Below are 23,509 nucleotides of genomic sequence, written 5' to 3'. Positions count from 1 at the left end.
ACAAAGTCATTCAATTTAGCAACGTATATAGGCATGGTTTAAAAAAAAACAGGCTCTATACAAAAGGAAAGCAGAAATGTCATAAAGGTAAAAAGAACCTGTCAAGACAGCTGATATCCAATGCAACTGCACCTCTCATACAAGAGCCCTGCTTTTGAAAGTTTTGCAATGCAGGCCTTCAGCAGTGGACGGGAATCTTAACTATGGCAATTTCTCTTTAAAGGCAAAGTCCACCTTTTAGAAAAAAATAATAATTGCACACATTTTCATAAAAGAAAAAATTTGCATTATTATTATCATTTTTATTTTCATTGGAGCCAGGAAAGCATTGCAACTGTGATCAGTGGATCATGGATACAATGCTCTGGCTCCTGCAGACTCTTCCTCCCGTCCATTCAGTAACATGGATGGGAGGTAGTATGAATGGACAACAAGTGCAGTGACATCACCGCACTTGTATTTCATTAAGAGCTACAAGTCCCTTTGCCATGGTGGGAAGATGGTAGTCATAGATCTGTGAATGGTTGATGTGACTGTGTGGGGGAAAGCATGCACAGCCATGCCAAATTCAAAAGTATACAGCAGCCTGCAGGGTGAAGAACCCGGCAAATCGCATATGGTAGAGGGAAAGCGGGAGGGCGTGGGGGGGAGGCAGGATGTTGGTTTGCGATGTGACCATGTTTCATGTTATACCCTGAATATGAACATTGCCAGAATAGTAAATTTAGCGTTTAAACATATTTTGGCAACATAAAAAGCTAAATGGAGACACTGCAAAGTGTTTGTAAAAAATATTTTGTGAGAATCTTTTTATTACTATCTAAGTTCTCAGTGCCAAGTTGAAGCTCTGACATACCTTCTCTGCACTGTGTCTCTCTCTATAGGCCAGGTAAGGCACATATATTGCCCTGAAAAAATCCTGGGTCTGCCAGAGTTCCAACTTAAAATCAGTGTTTACAAAATACTTTCTAAAAAATGTACCTTCTATATATACAAAAATGTCAGCTGTCATATCAAACAGGTTTTGCTTAATGGATTAGTGTGGATATTCAGTGTTGCAGTTTTATACTCAAGGAAAGCAATGGCGCAGTTTAAAAAACAGCAAAGCCGGCTAAAGTTGATGAAATCTAGGCATGAAGCCAGCCACTGGGAATGGTGGAACACTGTTGGCCTGTGGCAGGTTGGGTGACAGCTAGTGGTTGTTTAAAACTGGCTACTGCAAATCTGTTTTTTAAACATTTTAAGACACAAACTATAACCAGACAGAATCCTCATATTCCTCCAGATCTGTGGGCTTTGATAAAGAAAAAAAAACGTAAATTATTAATAATGGATTCCAAGCTTCAGGTCACTAAATGGGGAATCATGGAAATTTTGGTGGACTCTAAGGCTCACTTACCTCCCTTTTTGAGTCCTGTTGGTTGCAGTGATGGTTATGTTGCTTAGCTGGGTTTCAGCAGATGTGTTGATGGCACGGTCAATGCTGAGCTCCAAGAAGGTGACATTTAGGTCAAACGGTGCCATCTCATCATTGTCGTCATAATCAACATACAGATTGTCCAGGTTGGGTTCCACGGAATTTAGTGGTTCCCCCTGAGATAAAATTACACTTCTGTTCAAGCTAATAAATGGCTCTCTAGAGTCGGAGCTCTTGGCGGAGAACTTCTTCATAATGGCATTTTCAGGCAGGAACTCCTTTGAGGTAAATCGGGGGGTGGCATCTTGATCGCCGTCATCCGTCATATAAGTTGTCTGATTTGTGTTTATATCTGCAAAGATGAATTAGAAAAGGAATTATTAAAAAGATATTTGAAACAACCCTTTCCTGCAGGTTGCCATTACTGACTTTGCTCTGCAAATGCATGTTGCCTGGCTGTTATGCTGATCCATTGGCTACTTTCTGTGTCACTGACTTTGAAGCATTTGAAGAGCCAGAGTAAGGTTTTAAGCCCTGATATGCATTCTTGGTATTAACTCAAAGTATTGAAGCCAGAGGGTCAGCTTGACAACCAGGAAAATTGCCTTTGCAGGCTGGAAAGCCAGCAATGGCAACCTTCAGATTTCTTTTTGCAGGAAATGTTTAATTTAAAAATGGAATTCCACTCTAATTCAAGTAGGCCTCTGCTTGTGTCTTCCATCAGTGTTGACTTAGACATTTGGTCTTGTCAGTGTTGACTTAGTAAAGCTTAGACATTTGGTCACATGATCATGGTTGAGAGCAAGGTTCAGCCAGTATGAGCTCCAGTCTTATTCTTTCACAGCAATCACATGAACAAATGCTTAGTCTGAGTTAGGATTAACAATCTTATTGTTGGGTTTATTTATAGTGTTTGAATATATGTGTATGTCGGAGCTGCCATAGATGCTTATTACATATGCAGGCTTTGCTTCCTACTAAGTAAAGCAGTACTGTATTACTATGCTGTACAGTTCCTTTGGTTTAACAACGGCCTGCTTGCAATGGTTGAAAACAGTACACTCTCTAGTTGGTTCATCTTGTAATCTCAGCAATTATTCAGTAAGGAACTTGATTGCACTTTTTAGGGGCGCAAACAGCCAGTATTGAAACAACCAACAAAAATGGACACCTTGCAGTCATCGACAACTTTTAATGTGGAATAGAAATTCTCTAAAGCTACCTTTAATGGCTTTGCATTTTGTCCTTCTGTCACAGTCCATTGTCTCCCCTCCTTCATACACTTCGTTTGTCTGTTGTCCACCGGCAGAATTGAGCCTCTCTGTGGAGGTCTGCCTCCCTAAACCAGGCGCCTCTCCTTTCGATCGCCCTTTTTGGAGGTTAGCGACATAGCTAGTGTTTCCAGATGTCAGATCCTCTTCTAGCTCTTTGCTCTCTTCACTCTCCGATTCAGGGAAGGGGTAATGCACAGGCTGAGTGATCCGTGAGTGCGGCCTTCGTAGAAGAGTGTACTGGAAAGTGATGGAGGGGTTCTTGCCATTTTGGTTCCAGACCTGCAAAATGAGACAAGTGTTTGTTTCTTGTCATGTCCCTGCAGTTAGGAAATACCACACAAACCAGCATTAGTATGCACTAGCCGTCATAATAATGTGCCCACGCATACCCTTGGCTTGTGATGATTCAGATCCATCATTCTCCAGGAGCCTCCAAACCCAGGCAACATGCAGAATGCAAATAACAACTTTGCAGCAAGTTTGAGGTCAGCCATGTCCCCCCCACCACCACATCCCACAGCGTATTGCAGCAGCCTCTGGAGCTACATTTTTATCCAGGCGTAAGTACTAACATATTATTATGCCTACTTCTGTGCAGTATTTCTTTGTGACAGGTTCAGAGAACCATCTGTAAATTTATCCAATTTCCTCTCAGTAATTAACAGGAAAAAGACTTTCTGTCTGTGTCCATAGAGTTTATTGAGTCAAGAGCATCACTTGTTGTCATGTACATCTCACCCAAAAACGTAAATCAAGATGAACAATCTGGTATCTTTTACATTTTTAGAAAAGACAAACTGAAGCGGACAAGAATTCCAGTTGTGTCAGGAGTTCATCAAATCATCTACTTACTATGTCATGACTTAACAACGTACAAAGTGGTTGTTACTCTTTTGTACTGTTTGAGCTGGGATTTCGTTTGAACAATGGATCCTATATACATTGCCACTATTCTTGATCTCTATTACATTTTAAAGAGATACTTTTTTTAAAAAGGTTTTACTACTGGTTGACCCACCGGGACAGTCATTCTAAATAATAAAAGATGGCAGAGGCAGTTGTTACCTCTGCCTGGAGATGAAGCCAGGAATATTAATCAGGTATAGCAGACCATAGATCAGCAAAGGACAGAGAAGAGTCAAGAGGGGGAGTAGAGGCTGAGCAGTACATCATTGGCCCTACTCTCAGTCAAGACCACGCCAACTTTTCTCCACAAAAAAAGAGGTTGCTCTGGAAATATCTATTTGTAGTCAGTAAAATATAATTAAGTTTTTGAATTCCGTGACTTGGCTCAGTCTGTTTGATTCCAATTTCAAAATTGACAGGTCCTCTTCACAGACAAATAGGTATTCAAGCGTTTTAAGTTGTTGTGTGTGTGCGTGTGCTGCCCAGCAGCTGGCAGAAAGTGGGGGGTCCTACCATGATGTTCAGGCCCCGGTTAGTTGGTCCTTGAGCCACGATGTATTCTATTCCCGTCTCATACACATCCATGGGCCTTCTGTATTTAAATACAGTCCCGGCAATGTTAAAGTTTTTTGGGCTGTCAACTTTGAGGTTTCCGTTGAAGTAGTAAGATCCGGAATCATCTGCAACAGCTTGAAAACACAGACAGAGATCAACTTGGCACATAGATTCACTTATGGTGGCACTGTGATAGTATTCACCTTTTGTGAATAATGTTTTAATGGACCCTTCCAACTAAAAGTGATACTGTAGCTATAGGGGGAGCCTGATGTGGCAAGTCATCCCTTGGTTTCCTATATGTCTTGGATACTCCAGTAGTCTGATTTCCCTGCCGTAAGTCCCATCTCTGTTTCTGTCCACCTGGGAGTTTTGAGTGTCCCCTCCCATCGTTGTATGTTTCAGCTCCTCCTGTTACATTCTTGATAAAGTAAAATGAATTAAATTTAAAAAATGAAGAAATAAAATAGTGGGAATCCCCCATAACGGGCACAATGGGAGTGCAGAGCCAGGAACTTTCCAATAGAGATCCTGGGAGATCAAGAGTAGCAAAGGGTTCTATCACTTTCTCGAACTCTATGAGGTCAAATATTGGCTCCTTTCTCACAATCTAAAGGTGCCCATACACCTTACGATTATCGGACGAAACGTTTCGTCCAATGATCGAATAGTCGTACGATTTTCGTACGGCAGCCCCATCCTGCCCCGATGATCGCAAGATTAATGTAGCCGTAATTAACGAAAAGCACCTGGACGAAATGCGGTAATTGATTTGTCGTATTTTCGTTTGCGCATGCGCAGTGTAGATCGTACGACTTTTGACGGATGGAAACGCCAGCAACCTTACGACAATCGTACGATCGAGCAAAGTTTTCAAACATGCTTGACCGTCAAAAGTCGTACGATTGTACAGTAATGTCGGTTCGGGCACTCTATTCACACGTACGATTGTCGTTAGAAAAGTCGATCGCATACGATTATCGTATGATAATCGTAAGGTGTATGGGCACCTTAAGTTTAATTACCTTCAGGTTTGTGCTCCTATTTTACCACTTTTCAGTGCCTTATTATGTGTTTAAATGTGGCTTGTAGCGGACTTAAACGTTCCTGCGGCCCTTGCCACTTTATTGATTAAAAAAGGGGACTAAAACTAGCTGTATATTGTGATTTAACAAACAACATGAAGATATAATATCACCCACCCAGGACATCTGCAGATTTCTTCCTCTCCACTATCTGAATGTCTCTCGCACCAACTGGGATGTGGGTGACCAGGGCATAGCCTGTGAAGAAGAACATGTTAGAAAAGAATGAACCAAACCCAGTGTGAAATCCACAATACCAGAAAGCTGTGCCATTATTTCAAGGCAGGAGATGTGAAGCTGGGGATGAAGATGAGACAAAAGTCTTGTGACGTCTATACATGTGGCTTACAACTAAATAAGAATTGTTATCTTTTTTTCCCAGTGCTGCCCCTCTATTGGTTAACACAGAACACATTTGGCTAAAGAAAGGTGTGGAGCAAATGATTTTCCTTCCCTGTTTTTTTTAATTATATTCAGCCACATCGCTGAAAGATCTCTGACAACCTAAGGGCTCATGTAAACAGGCTTTGTTTTCCTTCATTTGACTTGCATTTTAAGCATGCTTCACATGCAAGTCAGCAGTTCAAAGTGTGAACCACTAGCAAGCTGCCTTTGACCTGCTTTGTGTTTTCTTGGTTTTACTGATATTTATTTATATTGCATGCAAAAACATGTGTTTACTTGCAAAATGCAGTATTTGTAAAGAAAGCCCATCTAGGACTTAGGGATAATTTGGGTATCAAGGGATAAGTAGTATAATCTCCCCATTAGTGCTTGAATTCTAGGCGGATAAAAAAAAAACCACAGGGAGGACCTTGCTGTGCTGTCCATAAAGAGTGCCTGGATCACAAGACTGACTCAACACAATTAGAAATCCTTTGACAGGTAAATCAGTTCCTATATATTTATTTATCTGTCTGCTTGGAATTCTTCTTTAGATACTTCTAAACTGCCAAGTTCAGCAAATTGGGGGAGTTTCAGAGAGGACAAAAGTACTGCACACATGGAGACAAATATCCTCTTTTCCCATTTTTATCTCTCTCTCTCTTTCTCCCTTTGCATTTCTCATTTATTCTTATTCTAATAATATCTATATTTAATTTTATTGTTACATTTCGCTCCAAGGCTGGTTGATGTTTATGCTCTTATATTTTGAAGCTAATTAAAACTTTAATCAAAAAGTTACTTAAAAAACCAAAGGAAGTACAGTTATTCGTTGCCATAGCAACCAGATTCCCCCACACTGTTAAAAGTATTAGGATGTGGTTCTTGTTGGTCGGCTGGTTGCTATGAGCAATGAGATCTGTTCTTTAAGATAAGCAACTTATTCTACATGAAATATTCAAAGTATTTACCAAGATGGGAGGTTCCTTTCCTGTAGTTTCCCGTTATGTGAACGCAGCTACTTCCATCTCCCTGACAAACGCCACACTTATCCAGGGTGTGGGTGGAAAACAAGACCCCGTCACATCCTATTGGCTGAGGAGGAAGAGAGAGAAGCAGTCAGCAGAAAGACAGATGTTGCTGAGAACTTCTTCATGTCTACAGTAATGTCTCCACAAACCTCACATTTTCCAGACACGCAAACCCCTCGGTAGTCACTGTATTTGCAGGATGTGCCATCCCTGGCTTGAACCATAAGCTGCCTCTGACCATCACTGGTGGTGCACTGCAGATCACAAGGTTTGCTGGAGATGTGCACATAATCATCTAGGCAACAAAAAATCCTGGTGAAATATAGAAGTTGCTGGTCCATTTTGTTTTTCAGATTCCATTATTGCACATTCAGGCTTATTCAGTAACGCAAACAGCATGGAGGATATGCCAAATAATCCTTAGCAACATCCCCCTGTGATGTAAATTGGTCAAGGTCCCAAGGACTCTTAAACTCCAGGTAGAATTTTTGGGTTAGATTCCGCCCCACTCCCTGGCCTGCTGGTTGCTGCCACTGAGACATTTTCAAAAGTTTCCATTCTCGTCTCTGGAGCCTTAATGATGCATAGTATGAGTGCATGGTAGCCCTTCCTTCACTCCCCGACCTCTTGACAGAAAGTAGTTGCACCACTGGTGCAACTCTGTTCACAAATGGAAATCCTGTGGAAAAATGAACTGCTCCACCTTGATTCAAAGTTGCACCAATGGTGGAATGACGAAAACAATATAATACATGTAAATGCAGGCAAAGAACAGGAGACAGATTGACCATGTATTGAATTCATACAGGGAAAGTTCTACCGGTATGTACAGCACTCAGAGCATAACACAGATGTAGACCTGGATATACACCTGGAAGATGGAGCCAAATTGATAATGTTCTGATGGGGGAAAGGATGAAGTGTAGATTGAGTACCCACACCTGTGTCCACTGAATAATCTTAATTCTTTTGTGGTTAAAACTGAAGTCCCCCTTGCCCATGAAGTAAATGGATAAAATGGTCCTTTGCTTCATTTCCCAGTTTACTACAGCGCCTTAGTGGTTTCCTGATTTTACAAAAGTGCAGGCTTATGCTTTCTGTCATTACTGTCTGACCTGACTGTTAACCAAATTGATTCTCTGCTTTATAAAAGACAGCACGGGAAATCCTGGGTGATTACCACACTACTAGATTAAGTTGACCCACTTTTGTCTCAGACTTTTCTTGGCAGGGAGATTTTGCTGTTTGAATGTCTAGGCTTAGCCCACTGGACTCCTGCAATTTTAGACATTTATTAGCATAGTTATAAGATAATCTATACAGATTTAGAAAAAAATCAAAATAAATCATCAGTTTAGTGCACCTCCACATAATCTAGCTCTTTCAAGCGGCAAACACCATCGATGATGCCACTCACCGGGATATAGCGGTTTCCACTGGTAGGTTTTGCCATTGTACATGTGCGAATTGAAGGACGTGCACTGCTCTTCCCGAAAACTGCGGCTGTTGGATGGACATTCCTGGGGAAAAAAAGAAAGGCTTCATCAGACAAATTTAAGAATAGAACGTTTGCTCTCTGTACTACCAAAATAAACCAGATTCTTCAAGGCAGAAAAGAAAACCAGGAAGAATAGTGATTGATATAGGGAACACACTTATTCCCTTTTCTTTATAGACGCCCACCAGTACAAGTTGGAAAATCTCTTTTTCTAGCATTTGGAAGCTTTGTTGCTGCCTACATTGTCCAGTGTTCAAGTTAGTCCTTTAATGGACATTTATTACCACTAGGCTTATGCAAGATCCTGAGTATTAATTATTAAATTATACTTGTGCAAGCTTAAAGTCTACTTGATCTTTCTGTTAAAATAGCTAAGCACATTCCAAGTGCAATCAAAACAAAAGGTGTGCAAAGTATATTTTCTATAGAAAGCAACCACAGCTGCAGAGTAGAAAAGCTTGCCATTCTGTAGCACCATGAATGGGAATGGGCTTTGGCTTTCTAAAGAAAATGACTAAAACTTAAAACAAGAACTGTGAGGGCCTGTTCACTCCACCCAGTGATTTCATCTCATAGTCCCGTGGCATGAACACACTTGCCCGCTTAATCAAACCCTCCCTGCGTTCTGGGGCAGGAGGGGCTGTGGTGGTGCCATTAATTTCAATGGCACTGTAGACACACCTCCCACCTGAAGGGCGATTGCCCACATTGGAACATGTGGTAGCGCAATGCCCTGTGTTCCAGTGTGCGGTTCGATTGCAAAAAATGCACGCCAAGGGACTGTGAGATCAACGCACTGGATGGGGTGAAGGGGCCCTAAGACTTTGCATACCTTTTGTTTTAAACCAAAACTTCAGTTGGTCTTTTATTATGAAATTGTATGCTTGCTACCTTATTAACTTTATTTGCTTTGTCAGATGATGTCTCTGAAGCTAGGAGTCAGACAATAGAGGTTCCCTGAGGTCTCAGTTGCTGCCCTGTCAACCCACCTGATGTCAATATACCATGCTTTGTCTCCCAGCAACTAGGTTTACATAACACTGTCAGATAATAGAGGCCAGTAGTTGCTTACATTCCTCTTACAGGACTGCAGGATCTGCTATTTGATACTGTTATGTACACTTGGGACCTCAGAGATGGCATATTTTAGCATGATGTCAAGCCATTGACAGAATAGCACCTGTGAGACCCCAAGAGGGCTCTCTGCCTTCATTTTGGGTTTTAAAGGTCATCATCAGACATACCAAGCAAACTAATTAGGGGGACAACAATATAGCTTTTTAGGAAATCCTGCACAGTTAAAATAATTTACGAACATTCCAACTAAGCTCCATCATGACTGGTTCTCTTTAGGTTTAAAATATTCCCTTTGAGCTTAAAGGAAGCCTCTGCTCATCCGCTGAGCCTGTTATGCCCCCTTACCTGCACTTTACAAAGGTGGAATCTCTTGGAGGTTCCTGTACAGTTTTTACTACCAAGGCCACTTAGCAGTTTTCTCCTGAAATGGTAAAATAGGGGTGATTATTATATGATACTTCAGGAAACCATCTTAGCCATACATTGTCTCTGTTAACTTTAACAAGGTCCAATCAGCAAGAGTCAACAACAGCTGCATTTTGAAAATAAGTGCAATACCTATTTGTTACGTTAATGGCCTATTTAAATTGAATGGGGCTACCATACACACAATGCACCACCAATTCACAAAAATATGTGCTGAAGGGCATTGCGTTAAGGTAAATGGGCACTATGTCCTTTTATATATTCATGCAATTACGTTTTAAAACTGCTAGCTAATTGCGTAAAACGAATCCTTGTATTAATTTTTGCAGGCAGCCTAATAATGACAATGATTTACATATGACAGAAGGGAATTGGATGACAAGAAAAGAGAACTAACATGCTGCAATGTACTAATTGAAGTGACCTGTTTCGCTGAGCCTCTAGATAAAATGTAGCAATGTTACAATGTTATGCAGAAATCACTCTGGCTGTGACCTTTCTGGATGAATTATTTGCAGCATCCAAATCTTCTGCCTGTGTTCAACTTTCTAATACTGTGAGTGAAAATGTAAGCAGAAGTCAACATAAGTGCTGCTTTTCCACTGCTCTCTACTGACTCTACAATGTCACTATGAAGGGATCAAAGTAAAAGTCACTTCTACATTATTCCTGTGAAATCGTCATGTGCAAAAGGTCACACACACTACACACATCCTCAACATCACTGAAACTCTAAGATATCTAATGCAGAACCCTGGATATGATAGGGAAGGGTGCTTTTCTAGAGGATTATGGGAAGAGACAGGGCTTGCATAATGTAATTGTTGCTGGTGGAGACTTCTGCCTTGGATAGTGTACAATGGATAACATTGAGCGTTCAGCGGCCCCACCTCTGTCTCAGGCAGTGCCTCTCCTGAGACTTCACACCTCCGCCGCAGGTGCGGGTACACGCAGTCCACTTGGTCCACTCCCCCCACCAGAAGGTTGTCACATCGGCCCCTTCTTCCAGGCTGTTGGACGTCTGAGTTATGTCCTGAGTGTTATTCGCATCCAAGTTTAGGGAAGAAAACAAAGTAATAACTTGAACATTTTCCTTCCTCTGCATGAATCACTATGGTCATTCAATGGCAGTGATTTATCGCCTGTATTTATATATATATTAGCCAGCACTACATACACAGAGTCATCTGCACCCTCCCTGGAGGAGCTGACGCTCTATTCTCCCTACCACTCTCTGAGATCAGTTCCATCAGATACCCATCAACCTCCTGCTAAATTGTTAGATGCTGGGAAGAAACCACAGAAACAGAAGATAAGACACATGTAGATAGTTTTGCCTGCTGGAATTCCACCGAGACCTGTTCTTTTAATGCTTTGCCAATTTTTTTTTAGTGTCTCCGCAATGTCTTTTTTTTTTAATATACAGTAAAACAAAAGCCATTATTTTACAAATCTTTATAAAGAGGCCATACTAGGTTTATAATTTTATATCTAAGCTATAGCTAGAGTATATATACATTATAATGTGTTTACTCCCACATACTCCAACAATGAGCTCTGCCATACCGTGTTACTAGGTCAGCCCCATATCCATGTGACTTCCTACAAAAGGAAGCTCTTCTTAAAATAACAAAATAAAGGGTTACTTGCATTACATAATAAAAATTTGTAGTGGAGTACCGATCTATGGATTTACTCTATTGCCATTAGAAGTCATGGAGAATTTTCTGCCCATTATGAAAACTGAGCCACCTTTTTCTGCTTTTCTTTGACACATAGTATTAATTAAAGGAGAACTATGGGGTCAGTGTTTTTCCCCATAGTTCTCCTAGGGTAACGGGAGGACACAAACTAGCGTCCTCCCGTTACCCTAAGCTCAGTATACCACGAGCTACAGCTCGCGGTATACTGAGACGCCGCAGCCGGAGCGGATCCCGACGTAGATGATGGGATCCGCCCAGCTGTGTGAGTGACAGCTGGCTCTGCCTATCTAGAGGCAGAGCCAGCTGTACCCGCCCCCTCCCCCGTCCTTTCCGCCAGTCAGCGCTGGCAGATCGGAGCGGGGAGAGGGGAATCCAGCCCTCCCCCTGTCACGGCAGAGAGCCGTGACAGGATCGAGAGGTGAGGGAACACGGTATGTGTTCGCTCACCTCCCGATCTACTGAGCCGACCTGTGACAGTCTCATTGTCACAGGTCGGCTAGAACTATGAGGTGAGTGGAAATCACTCATCTCATAGTTCTCCTTTAAAATCCCCTCAGGGGAGGGTGATAAGGGTTAGAGCTTAGGCACAACCCACTGAAGAGCTCTTTGCACCTTCCGTACTCCCAACTATGTGGCCAATGAGGACATCAGTGCTGCGCTCAATGATTGCAGAGACAAGTGCTTACCTGTGTTATAGAGAAAGTGACATTTCCCAATATAATTAGCAGAGGTATCAACCCCCGGTTCAGGCTTTTCTGGATAATAAATAGGAGTAGTTGTCTGTTTCCAAGGGTAATGCTCATTTCTAGATGAATGAGACAAAAATAAGTTCTTCCTTAGGATTCTCACACAGGCTGTATATTTTTAAATATTTCAGTTCAGTTTTGTTAATAAAGCATTACAACATTTATGTTTGATCTTCTTGTCATATAATGTTGCCATTTTATTTCAATTTAAAGCAAAAAAATTATATCCTATTAACCGAGAGAACACACATCATTTGTGCCCTGACCTTTTCAGGATCGTCATCTCCCTGCTTCTCTAGCTGGCTCACAGCCTCTCACAAAAGTCTTTGTAAACCTTGCCACACACACATTACAATCTCACTGTACAATATTCTTTAGATCTACCAACAACATGCAGTGCACGGACTTGTCTGCTTGGATAGAAATTAATTGGATAGTTTAGATAGGTCCTCATATTGCATACGTCTGGTATATATAAAGGAGATTGTACAGATATAAGTCAGTCTGATTGTAACATATATGGTCAGCTTTAGACATTATTTACTTAAAGTACCTCTTGTACCTATCAGAAGCCCCCCCTCCTTTCCCCAGGTACCTGCAACACAGACAAAAGAACTCTGCTTTACATCAGTTTACAATTTTTCAGGAAACTATCAATATTTTCCTTTTTCATACTATTCATGGCAAATTTTATTAAAGTGTACTGTGGAAAATGTGCCAAAAAAAAAAGCAAGCGAAGGGTAAAGACCATTGGTAGTCATTGGTATTATCTGTAGACTCCCTGCAGATGATCTTTTCCCCATTGCTCGCTTACCATGTCTTGTTCTGCACTGTCTCCCAATGCGGCAGTAACCATCTTAGTAGAGGCAGGGCATTGTCCTGTCAGAGCTGCCCCACTGATGACTGGTAAGGGCAATATTTAAGAAGCAGAGGGAGAGGTGGGAGAATCAGAGATCCATAGAATTAATGAAGCAGCAGTAGGGAGATACATGCAGTGCATGTCCTCAGGTACAGCTCACTCCCAGCAAGAAGGACAATGAGCAGTACAGCACTAAAATCACCAAATCTCACTCCAAATCTTGAGAGACTAGCGGTCAGAAGCAGTGCATTGGATGATGTCACACTGCAGATATACAGCTATTAAGCTCAGGGAACAGGAGTGCCTAGACACAGAAGTGCACTGCTCTTTTCAGGAAGAATTCTAGCCACAAAAGATATTTACAACATTTTAAGTAACTAAGGATTATGGTTCAGGAGAATTAACAATCAGTAACACTATAGCAGTCCTGGCTGTCACTGTTCAGCCTCTAAACACTCTACTGGATCAGTATATATAGCAGTGAAAGAGGCCAGGCCACGCGCTCAGTCCCAGTGCTCATTAGGGAATATCACGCCTTTAGTTTCTTTGTTATTCCCGAATTCCAGAGATTTATTGGAACCAATAAGAAGACTATAAAAGCAGCAGTTTCCTGGAAACATGTTAATGTATCAATCACTTATGTATTGATAAATCAAAAACATGACCGAAAGTGAAATGGATAAAATAAATAAATGCAGAAAGAGAAAGTTTATCTATTAAATACCTTCTTTAGCTACTTGTATACTAAGGAAAGAGATTAAGCTGATGTACAAAATAAGGATGGTAATAACACAGCTTGAGATTAACCACAATAGTCCAAAACTCATATGGTCCAGAAACAGACACAATAAAGGTAAATAAAGCACCTGGACCAGAAAACTGAAACCCATGTCTTCAAGGACTTGAACCTGATCTTTTCTTATACATTGTTTATAATTTGTTATATAGTAAAAAATAAAAACCCCAGTGGTGATTAAATACCACAAAAGAAATCTCTATGTGTCTCCAAAAAATTATCTAAAATTAATTTCGGTACAGCGTTGTATGACAGAATAAATGTCAGTCAAAATATTGCAGCGCTAAATACTGAAAAATGGCCTGGCCAGGAAGGGGATTTCACACCCTGGTCTTCAAGTGGTTAATAATGACATAGATATGTTAGGTGTAAAATGCTGTGATTTGGAAATACTTACACTTGCAGAGCATTCACTTCCTGCTTTGATAGGGCAAAATGACTTCAGTTAGCCAATGCAATGCACACTGGGATTGCCTTGTCTGGAGAGCATTGCGGGGAAATCTCATCTGTAATCTCACGAAATCTCAGAGAAAGGCATTTTCTTCCCCTGAGATGATGTGCATGGTCACATGTCCTAGTCACATGTGCCATAAATCCAGGAAGTCAAAGGAGAGCTAGTAATCTGCCCTTAGTAAACATGGTCACTGTCAGAAGACTGGGGGAGAAATGAGGTATGCAAAGAATTACAAAGCCGGTAATTATCTAGAAGTACGTGTTTGTAGATTGTCATTACTAAACATTTCTAAAGGTGTATTTGTTGTAATTTTAAAGATATGGGTAAAGGTCCTCTTTAATGAGTGGCTTGGTACAAGTGGTTTGGTACAAGGGGCTTGGTACAAGTGGCTTGGCACAAGCCGATTGTGGTGCCTATATTTAAAAAGGTTCAAAGCCTTCACCCAGAAACTACAGGCCTGTAAGTTTACCATCCATAGTCGAATATATATGTGAGGGTCTGATAAAGGACCACATACAATAGAGTCTGCTAGAAAACAATATCATGAGCAACAGTCCACATGGATTCACAAAAGACAGAAGTTGTCAATCAAATCCATTTTCTTTTTATAAGCAAGGGAGCAAAGGTGTAGACAGGCAGCTAATTTGTAAATCTAAGCTTATAGCCTTAGAAAATTCAGTCTGTAAATGGAAAGAAAACTTCCTTAAAGGGTTTCTAAACCCTCAGGTGTTTTTGCATATATCTACTGCTAGCAAGCAGTAGATATATGCAAAAACTTTAAAAAAAACAAAAAACCTTTTGAAACAGGTTTAAACTTACCTGTGTCTTCTCTGCATGCTCCTGTTTGAAAATCTGAAAAATCTCGGGCAGCCGCAAAGGATTTGGGGCGGGTGCATACGCAGTTCAGATTTTCGGCCGGGACACGAGGAGAGACACGAGGTAAGTCTATGGACAGCGTGCACCCGCATGCACAGGGGTGGACTGACAACACATGGGGCCCCCGGGCAATACATGGTTATGGGGCCCCCTTGTGCTCCGTCCATATACAAGCCCCTCCCACAAGTCCCACCTGTATAAACATTCTTGTGTCACAGATCAGGCAGGCACAGCCCTCTAATCAGGCATGTTAGAGGGCCGCCCGCTGGGGCCTCCCGAGGCTCTAATTGGGAGTGAGCAGCCGCCCGATTAGAGATTGTGTAGAGATGTCACCAGCACACCAAAATCCTTCTTAGGATAAGCAAATGTTCATTTATTGAAGTGCCTTGTCATATAAACAACAGGCACTAATGTGCCACGCGTTCAGGTGCTGGCGATCGCAATGAGGAGGGGGCGTGGCTGTGGTGCCATTGACTTCCATGCACCGCCACGCCCCCTCCCGCCCCAAAGCAAAGTGAGCTGGCCAGGTTGCATTCCAGAGCCTGAACGCTCTGGAACGCACTCTTTATGGCTAGCTGGGTCCTAACTCTGAAGTGACATATGCAGAGCAGTGCAGGAATAATTACAACCATCAATTTCCATCTACATGATTTTCTATTCATGTTTTAAAATGAAATCTGTTATCAAACTTACCGGTTCTTTTTGAAACAGTCCCCCTGAGAATTCTCTCTCCCCAAGCCTGTCGTCTGTGCCGCTCTGCACTGCCCGACCACCAAGGAAAAACCGGAGGAGGAGCATCATCTGACACCGGCCGTGAATTTTGTAGGAGCAGGACCCCGAGGGTGCCCCATGTGTGCCTGACCTGTGATGCCACTGGAAGCGGGCAGTAAGAAGGCAGCCTAATTCCTTCTTCTCCTCCGCAGCTGCAGATCGGCCGAGAGAGGAGAGCTGACAGGAGCGATAGCCTACGCGGTGGCGGCGGCAGCTGGATCTGCGCTGGACCTGCCGGCAGCGACCCCACCTGATGCGGCGCCCGTGGCAATAGTTTCAGCCCTGGGGGACGGGCCCCCTGAAGGCCGCGGGCCCTCGGGCAGTGCCCGACGGACCGAATGGTTGGTCCACCCCTGCGCATGCAGACACTGTGGCAGCCTTGTAATTTCTAATGTAAACACGGAGCATGTGCTTTGAGAGGGGAGAACGAGGAGCTGAATTATTGAGAAAACCAACATGGAGGCCTTAACAGGGCTTCTGCGGTAAAGTTTGAGGATGAATTGTTCCACAGTGCCTGTAGCTACATAGGCCAGGGAAGGCTTGTTTTAAACTAATTCACAGTTTGTTAAGAATATGTAAATACTTGAATGTCCATAGGCTGGTCACAGGTTCTGGAGTTCTTTTCATGAATGTAGAAGGTTAAGTGATAAGGTATTAAAACTAAAAGGGCTTTTGGAGAGAAAAAAACGAAGCAACAAACTTGATAGAAACGCTCTAAAAACAACTATGCCATAGACAGTGACCAGAAGCTTCTTGTGAACTTTGAAATATGTGCCGGGTGCAGATGTGCAGAAATCTGTTGCTTTGACGGCCCTACAGAGCTTGGGATTTTACCTCCTGGCTACAGCGTGTTTGAGTAGGAAATGTATCCGACTGTTACACCCCTCCCGGCACTGTAAGACAGATGCTGTTTAGTGAGGAGGTGGCGTCCTGGGACGAGCACACTTCCGCTCGTTGCCTCTCCAAACAAGTGCGGGGATGTCAGCTTCATCAGGCAGCATGGAGTCTCCACTTCTTATCCCACCCGCAGGATGCCTAAAGCGTGATCAGTGCTGAGTTCTGGGAAGAGCCGCTAGCCAATTACACACGCAGTAAGTGATATTTCTTGGATTCGTTTAGTACACCGACAATATACGGAACACCTCCAGGTTGCCATATTGCAAAGGAAGTGACATTTGAACCTTTCGGAAGTTGTAAATTGTTGTAACTTGAGGTGCACCGAAATGGAAATTTTACAAACCGAAACGAAGCCAAAATAAAAAAAATTGTCAGGCCGAAACCCAAAAAAATTTTATTTACATTTTTTCAATGTTTTTCAATATTTTATTTTTTATCATTTTTTTATAAACTTTTTAAAAATGTTATATTTATTTATTTATTAATTTTTTATTAAATATTTTTATTTTTTACTTTACTTTTAGGGGCTTCGGGAAAATATTAGGGGTCTAAACAGACCCCTGATATTTTCCTTTTAAAATAGAAAAAGAGATTGAGGACACATAGTCCTCAATCTCTTTTTCTGTATCCTCAGTTATCAATGACGCCTGTCTCCGCCCACACACCGCTCTGCCGGACTGTGATAGGAGGCTGAGCGGTGTGGGAGGAGACGCCGGCCTCTGAAAGCGCTCTCCTCCCGCAGCGCTCGGCCGGCTATCACAGTTTCTCTTCTCCCCGCTGGAACACAGAGCAGCGCCCATCAGGTAAGAAAGAAAGCACGGCTGCGCCGATGTATCGGCAGGAAAATTGCACTTTTGGCATTATGCCAAAAGTGCCATTTTAGGCCGATATGTTTCAGTGGCCGATATATCAGTGCATCCCTAGTTGTAACAGTGTCTGCACATTGAAATGGAGCGGTCGTTTTATAATCGAATTACAAGATGGTTTGTGTAGCCATTGAAGATGTAATAGTAATTTTTGATAGTAAAAGTGGAGTTTTCCTTTAAGCATTAACAAAGACTCTCTTGTAGCCCCCTCCAAATGTCCAAACATTACAAGCTGCGCAGATTCAGGGTTTGTTTTACCTCCATGTCCTTCCCCCCGTAGCCGCTTTTCCCTAAAGGATTGTTGGAGGAGTATACTAATTCATTGATGAAGCTGAGCCCAGAGGTTTTGGCCGGCCGCAGAAAGGACAGGTGTCTTAGTGTCTCCCCCACACTTGCTTTTCATTAAGTCTTCCAGACATAGCTGGGAGCAAGCCAAGAATCACTGCTTAGCGCGACGTCTGACATGAACTTTGCAGGAGACGAGAGCGAGGAGGGCAAATCAGACGGAGTTTAAAGCACGCTGGCTGGAAACCGCGGCTGGAGGAACGCGAGACGCACAAGTTAACCGGCGGCGATGGGACCTATAAAAGGACGACTATTTAACGTTGTTAACAATACATTGTTGCAGAGATGTTGAAGTGGTGATCTCTCGGATGCGTTAGGGAAAGTTCTGGACGAGCCTCGTTTCGACTAGTACAAGCCCGTCCAAATGTTTTTTTTTCTTTTCCTCCTCTTGGAGCGGACTGGATAATGTAGATTGTGCTGGACGTCTGTACATAAATGAAGTCATTACTAGGAAGAACGTCTAGGGTGGTCTAGGACAGAGGAAGGGTCGGTGAACTGCCAGTGCCGTCCAGAAAACACAGACAGTGTGCTCAGTTTAATTTTATGATGAATATTTTATCATCCCCATCAGACTTGTAATGTATTGTTCACTTCTCCTGCCTTCTCCAAACTCTTCACCCTTTTGTGAATAACCCTGAAATAGTTTTTAGGCTATTTCAAATCACTTACAATGGATACTGCTCCTTGATGTTCAAAAGGTTTAGCTTCCTGCAGAATCAGCTGGTTCCCTGAGCACTGGTCCAGATATCCTGTTTAAGGGGGGCTCCTTAACCTTGCAGGGTCCTATGTAGTCACCCTTGCGTGTGCTAGTAAACTATGTGTAGCTCCACAAACACACAGACACGGCAAGGCAAACATGTCCCCTGCTTCCTTCTCCAAGATAGTAGATGGACAGCTGCTGGAGACTGCTCTGTCCATTGTGATCTTGTACTGGACAGGATGTTAAGGGAAGCAGAGCTGAGAGAGTTGGAGCCAGCTGTTTGGACTGTAACTGCTTGGGGGAAAATGTAATGCAGGGCAATGTATATTTGTTCGATCTGGATTAAGTGGTGAAAAAGGTTTGAGAATTTAATTCTATTTAATACGGATGCACCGATACCGGTATTTCGGTATCGAGTACGAGTACCGATACATTTTTTTTGGTACTTGCCGATACCGAATACTGAGTACCAGAAGTCCAATTAAGGAAGCCAGGCAGAGTGTAAAGACTCGCCACACGGCTTCCTGATTAGCAGGGAAGCCGTCCCCATGTTTCTCATCACTGGGTGACGAGAAAGCATGGAGACGGCTTTCTGGCCAATCAGGAAGATGGGCGCCATGTAATGACAAGTCACAAGTGACGAGGGAGCATGGAGTCGGCTTCCCGGCCAATCAGGAAGCTGGGCAGGGTGTAATGACTCGCTGCCTGGCTTCCAGATACCAGAAGTATTGGGCTAGGCATTGGAGCATTTGGGCGAGTACTTGGCATCGGCACCGATATCGATATTAGTATCGGTATCGGTCCATCCCTACTATTTAATCTAGCAGGTGCAGAAGATGAATGCCAGACATAAAAATGAGGGCTGCTCAGTAGTTGTGTTTTAAGTTAGTTTAAATGCACAGTTTTCATCTTTGGGTGGAGTGCACCTTTAACACTTTAAAAGAGCTGGAACCCATCTTATTTGTATATCAGTCAGCTGTAGATTCTCAAATCATCGCTTTCATTATGGACTACAATCTCACGTTTAGTTTTCTAATTTGTATTGACATTGTAGTCCATCACAGGAGTGAGCTTGGAGAGGTGGCTACTTTACAGCACACACAGGGACTATGGGGAAGAAAAGTAGCCCCCCTCCAGAAGGAAGGACAGTGTCGGCATGAATTTAGAGATGATTTGAGGATCTACAACTGAGTGATACATAAATAAGATACATTTTATAGTTAAGGTATTTGAATGCATTTTAAGATTTAACTCCTGAGTTAGTGTCACTTTAATGACTCAATAATAACAAGCAATGCTCGTGATTTTCAGCATTGTTTGCTATATTTAAAGAGGCGACAATGAACATCTTTGATTTTTTTTTTCGAGACCTGTGAGTTTTACCGTGATGCTGTGCAGTGGTTCTCAACCTGTGTAACCTGGGGACCCACATTTGTCCTTGGTCATTTAGTCGCGACCCAAGTTGCACAGCAATGGAACGCACAGCATTGCGTTATTGCACTTTCCAGTGCGGGTGATCGAACTGTGGGTGGGAGGTGTGTTTGGGGTGCCATTCAAAAGATCCACCCAGTCTCCATACATTACGAGAACTGGAGTTGATCCTCAGTCTGTCCAGTGTGGGGTGCTGTACTGTGACAGAGCTCCATCCATATGTGCATTGCTTGTACAACTCCCTTTGCGTGCCCTGTAGGTAGCCAGAATGTGACATCACTCTGGTCCAGGACATGTGAGGGAGCTGTAAGTATAGGTGTAGCTCCCTCACGGCCATAGCCCCAGCCCATCCCACCTCAAGCTCACACTCTGCATCGGCCAGCATATTTTGAATGGCTGTTTGGCGCAAGAACTGACAGTGCTGTGCTAGGGGAGGCTGATGAGCTTTTTGCCTTGAAAAGTGGAAGTCACGCTCGACCCACTTTTGGGTCACGACCCACCAGTTGAGAACCAAGGCTCTAAAGCACGTAAATAGATACATACACCCAGTGGCGTCACACGGGGGGGTGCGGCCCGCACCCGGGTGACACCTTTGGAGGGGTGACAACAAAATGACTCACAGTCATTTTGGTGTCACCCCCCTCTGAAAGGTCGGGCGCTCGGTCATGGACCGAACGCCCGACAGTATCAGGAGAGAAGAGGGGACCCGGCGGCATACCTTATCCCGCCGGGTGACTGTCCCCCTCCTCTCTCTGCCGGCGTCCATCACCAAGATGGCCGCAGGCAGGTATCAGAATACTGACGTGCGTATGCGATGACGTCATCGTGCACGCGCGTGTGTCTCCAAGCCTCGGGACGCCCCTGCATACACCATGTATTCTGATACACCATATAAGAAGGAAGGAGCAAAGGACAGCCTCTAAGCTCAGGTTTTTATTAAAAGCTTCCCACACTGGTTCTATGTAGTGTGTATAAGGGTATTTCTATGGCATTGATGTGACATTTTCTATGCGGTTTGTAGTGAAAATGTTGGGTGGTATTCCGGCCCATACTGAAAGAGTTCTTTACTGTATGAGCTATGTAACTGTTAAATAGTCTTCCATGGGAGCTGATTCTAGCCAACCCATTAGATTGCTTTAAAAAAAAGCGATAGATTTGTGTCCAGATGCACAAAACATAAGCGACTACTGATAATTATAAGAAGTAACACTGTAGAGAGTTGAGCCAGTGAGTATCCGATTGCCTTTTGGGATCAAGAAGAATTTTTTTTCCCTGTTAGAGAAAACTGCAGAACACTCCAATTTTCTTCCCTTGCTCGTCTGGGGGTTTTAGGTTCGGAGATGCAAGGTGTTTTCATTTGTATTAGTCTATTTTTGTCTTCTGGTTAAACTTGATGTGTCATTTTATAACCTAAGTAACTATGTCTTACCAACTGGTGAAAACTAAGGAAGGAATACGCAGCCGCCAAATGTTTTTATTTTATATGGATGCTTAACTGTTGTAATGATATTTCGGAAAGGGGCCAAATATCAATTATGAAATTTCTCAGCCCCCCACCCGGGTGGCAGACGTAGCCAGTGTTTCGACAGACTGACACACGCAGTTCCTGAGAGCCAGGACCACATATTATGTCAGCAGTGAAGGTTCATGTGATTTAATGGCTGCAAAATATGCTGTAATCGTCCTTCTGTAGAATGACTCACGCTTATTTCTGGCCAGAGACTAACATCGCAACAGCTATCCAGTGCAGGCACTGTGATGCTATGAGCTTCATGGGGTGCATTATTAGGATGACCATCAGGGAGGCAACATTACATATTATAATTCATAAAACATAGGACAGGAATAGATCAGGGGATGCAAACATCGTAAAAATGATTAGGCCATAAAACACATCGTATTCTGTGAAACCTGTCGTAAGGCCCCATGGATACATCAGTCCTACTTGATTTTTGGCTGGAGTTCTTCTTTAAATATAGGTTCGAGAATTATAGTAATGAAATGCACAACACATGCCCAGCATATAAAACAAGAGAAATGGTACTGTGCAGAATCCATACGTACAGAATTAGAACAGACAGCAGTTTAGAACAGATAATGAGAATTACACCCAGCATACTACACGACAAGAGAAGTGCTACTGTGCAGCATCCATACATACAGAATAAGAACAGATACTGAGAATTATATTCAGCTTACAGGTCAAGAAAATTGCTCTTGTGCAGGGTCCATACATACAGAATAAGAACAGATACTGATAATTACATCTAGTATACAGAAGAAGGGAAGTGGTACTGTGCAGCATCTATATTTATAGAATAAGAACACATACTGATAACTACATCCAGCATACAGAGCGAGAGAAGTGTTACTGTGCAGTATAACTACAGAATAAGAACAGATACTGAGAATTACACTCAGGCTAGAATTACACATCTAGGCGATTTATTGTGCGGATTTAGCCATGCGATATCGCACAAAACACAGATTCCCATTGATGTCAATGGGGCCTGTTCACACCTTTCCCATAGACATCTCTATGCATTGAAAACCGCTCGGTTTTTGCGTGGTTTTCAAAGCAAAATTGTGCATATAAAACTGCGCGGCAACTGCATGAAAACAGCTCATCGCCTAGGTGTGAACCTAGCCTCAGAATACAGAATACACAACAAGTGGTATTGTGCATTGTTAATAAACAAAAAGAGAACAGATACTGAGAAATACATGCAGTACAGAGGAATAAAAGTGGCATAGTGCAGGTTTTATACATACAGAATAGGAAAAGATACCGAGAATTACACCCAGTCTACAAAGAAGTGAAGTGCTATTGTTAAGCACCCATTTATATAGAATAGGAAGTTATATAGATAATTTCTCCCAGCATACAAAACAAGAGAAGAGCTACTGTGCTGAGTCCATACATACAGAATAAGAACAGATACTCAGAATTATCCCGGCATACAGGAAAAGAGAAGTGTTAGTATGCAGCATCCATACGGACAGAATAAGCACAGATACTAACAGGGTTATTCACTAAAGGGTGAAGAGTTTGGAAAAGGCAGGAGAAGTGAACAATCTAGGACAACATAGCTGAACTGGACAATGAGCTGAATTGGAGAATTTTTTCAAATCAGCTATGTTGTCCTAAATTGTTCACTTCTCCTGCCTTCTCCAAACTCTTCACCCTTATGTGAATAACCCTGTAAATATTATACTCAGAAACCAGAAAAAGAGAAGTGGTACTGTGCAGCATCTTTACTGTAATTTCACACACGAGAGTAAAAACAAATACTGGAAATTACACACAGTATACATGAGAATAGAACTGATACTCTGCAGAGTCCATACATAGAGAAAAAGAAAATGAAAATTGAAGATCAAGAGAATGCTGCTGTGCATCAATCTAACATAA

The 23,509-nt window shown here is 42.5% G+C and overlaps 1 protein-coding gene across 1 annotated transcript in view; it reads right to left on the bottom strand.

The window, feature by feature from the left end:
- The window catches only part of ADAMTSL2 (ADAMTS like 2), a 48,442-nt gene extending 32,557 nt beyond the window's left edge, over nt 1-15,885 (bottom strand). Inside the window, exons 1-11 of the mRNA XM_018563709.1 lie at nt 15,781-15,885; nt 12,043-12,111; nt 10,544-10,686; nt 9,573-9,648; nt 8,070-8,172; nt 6,802-6,947; nt 6,593-6,716; nt 5,355-5,435; nt 4,111-4,286; nt 2,640-2,970; nt 1,400-1,769 (exon numbers count right to left, since the gene is read on the bottom strand). Of these exons, the coding sequence (XP_018419211.1) occupies nt 1,400-1,769; nt 2,640-2,970; nt 4,111-4,286; nt 5,355-5,435; nt 6,593-6,716; nt 6,802-6,947; nt 8,070-8,172; nt 9,573-9,648; nt 10,544-10,686; nt 12,043-12,111; nt 15,781-15,885 (1,724 nt within the window). The remainder of the gene's footprint in view (nt 1-1,399; nt 1,770-2,639; nt 2,971-4,110; nt 4,287-5,354; nt 5,436-6,592; nt 6,717-6,801; nt 6,948-8,069; nt 8,173-9,572; nt 9,649-10,543; nt 10,687-12,042; nt 12,112-15,780) is intronic.
- Between the last annotated feature and the right edge of the window lie 7,624 nt (nt 15,886-23,509).

Source organism: Nanorana parkeri, unplaced genomic scaffold (genome assembly GCF_000935625.1).
Source record: "Nanorana parkeri isolate BGI_ZX_2015 unplaced genomic scaffold, ASM93562v1 scaffold689, whole genome shotgun sequence".
NCBI classification, from domain to species: Eukaryota; Metazoa; Chordata; class Amphibia; order Anura; family Dicroglossidae; genus Nanorana; species Nanorana parkeri.
This window is presented reverse-complemented; position numbering and strand designations above follow the sequence as displayed.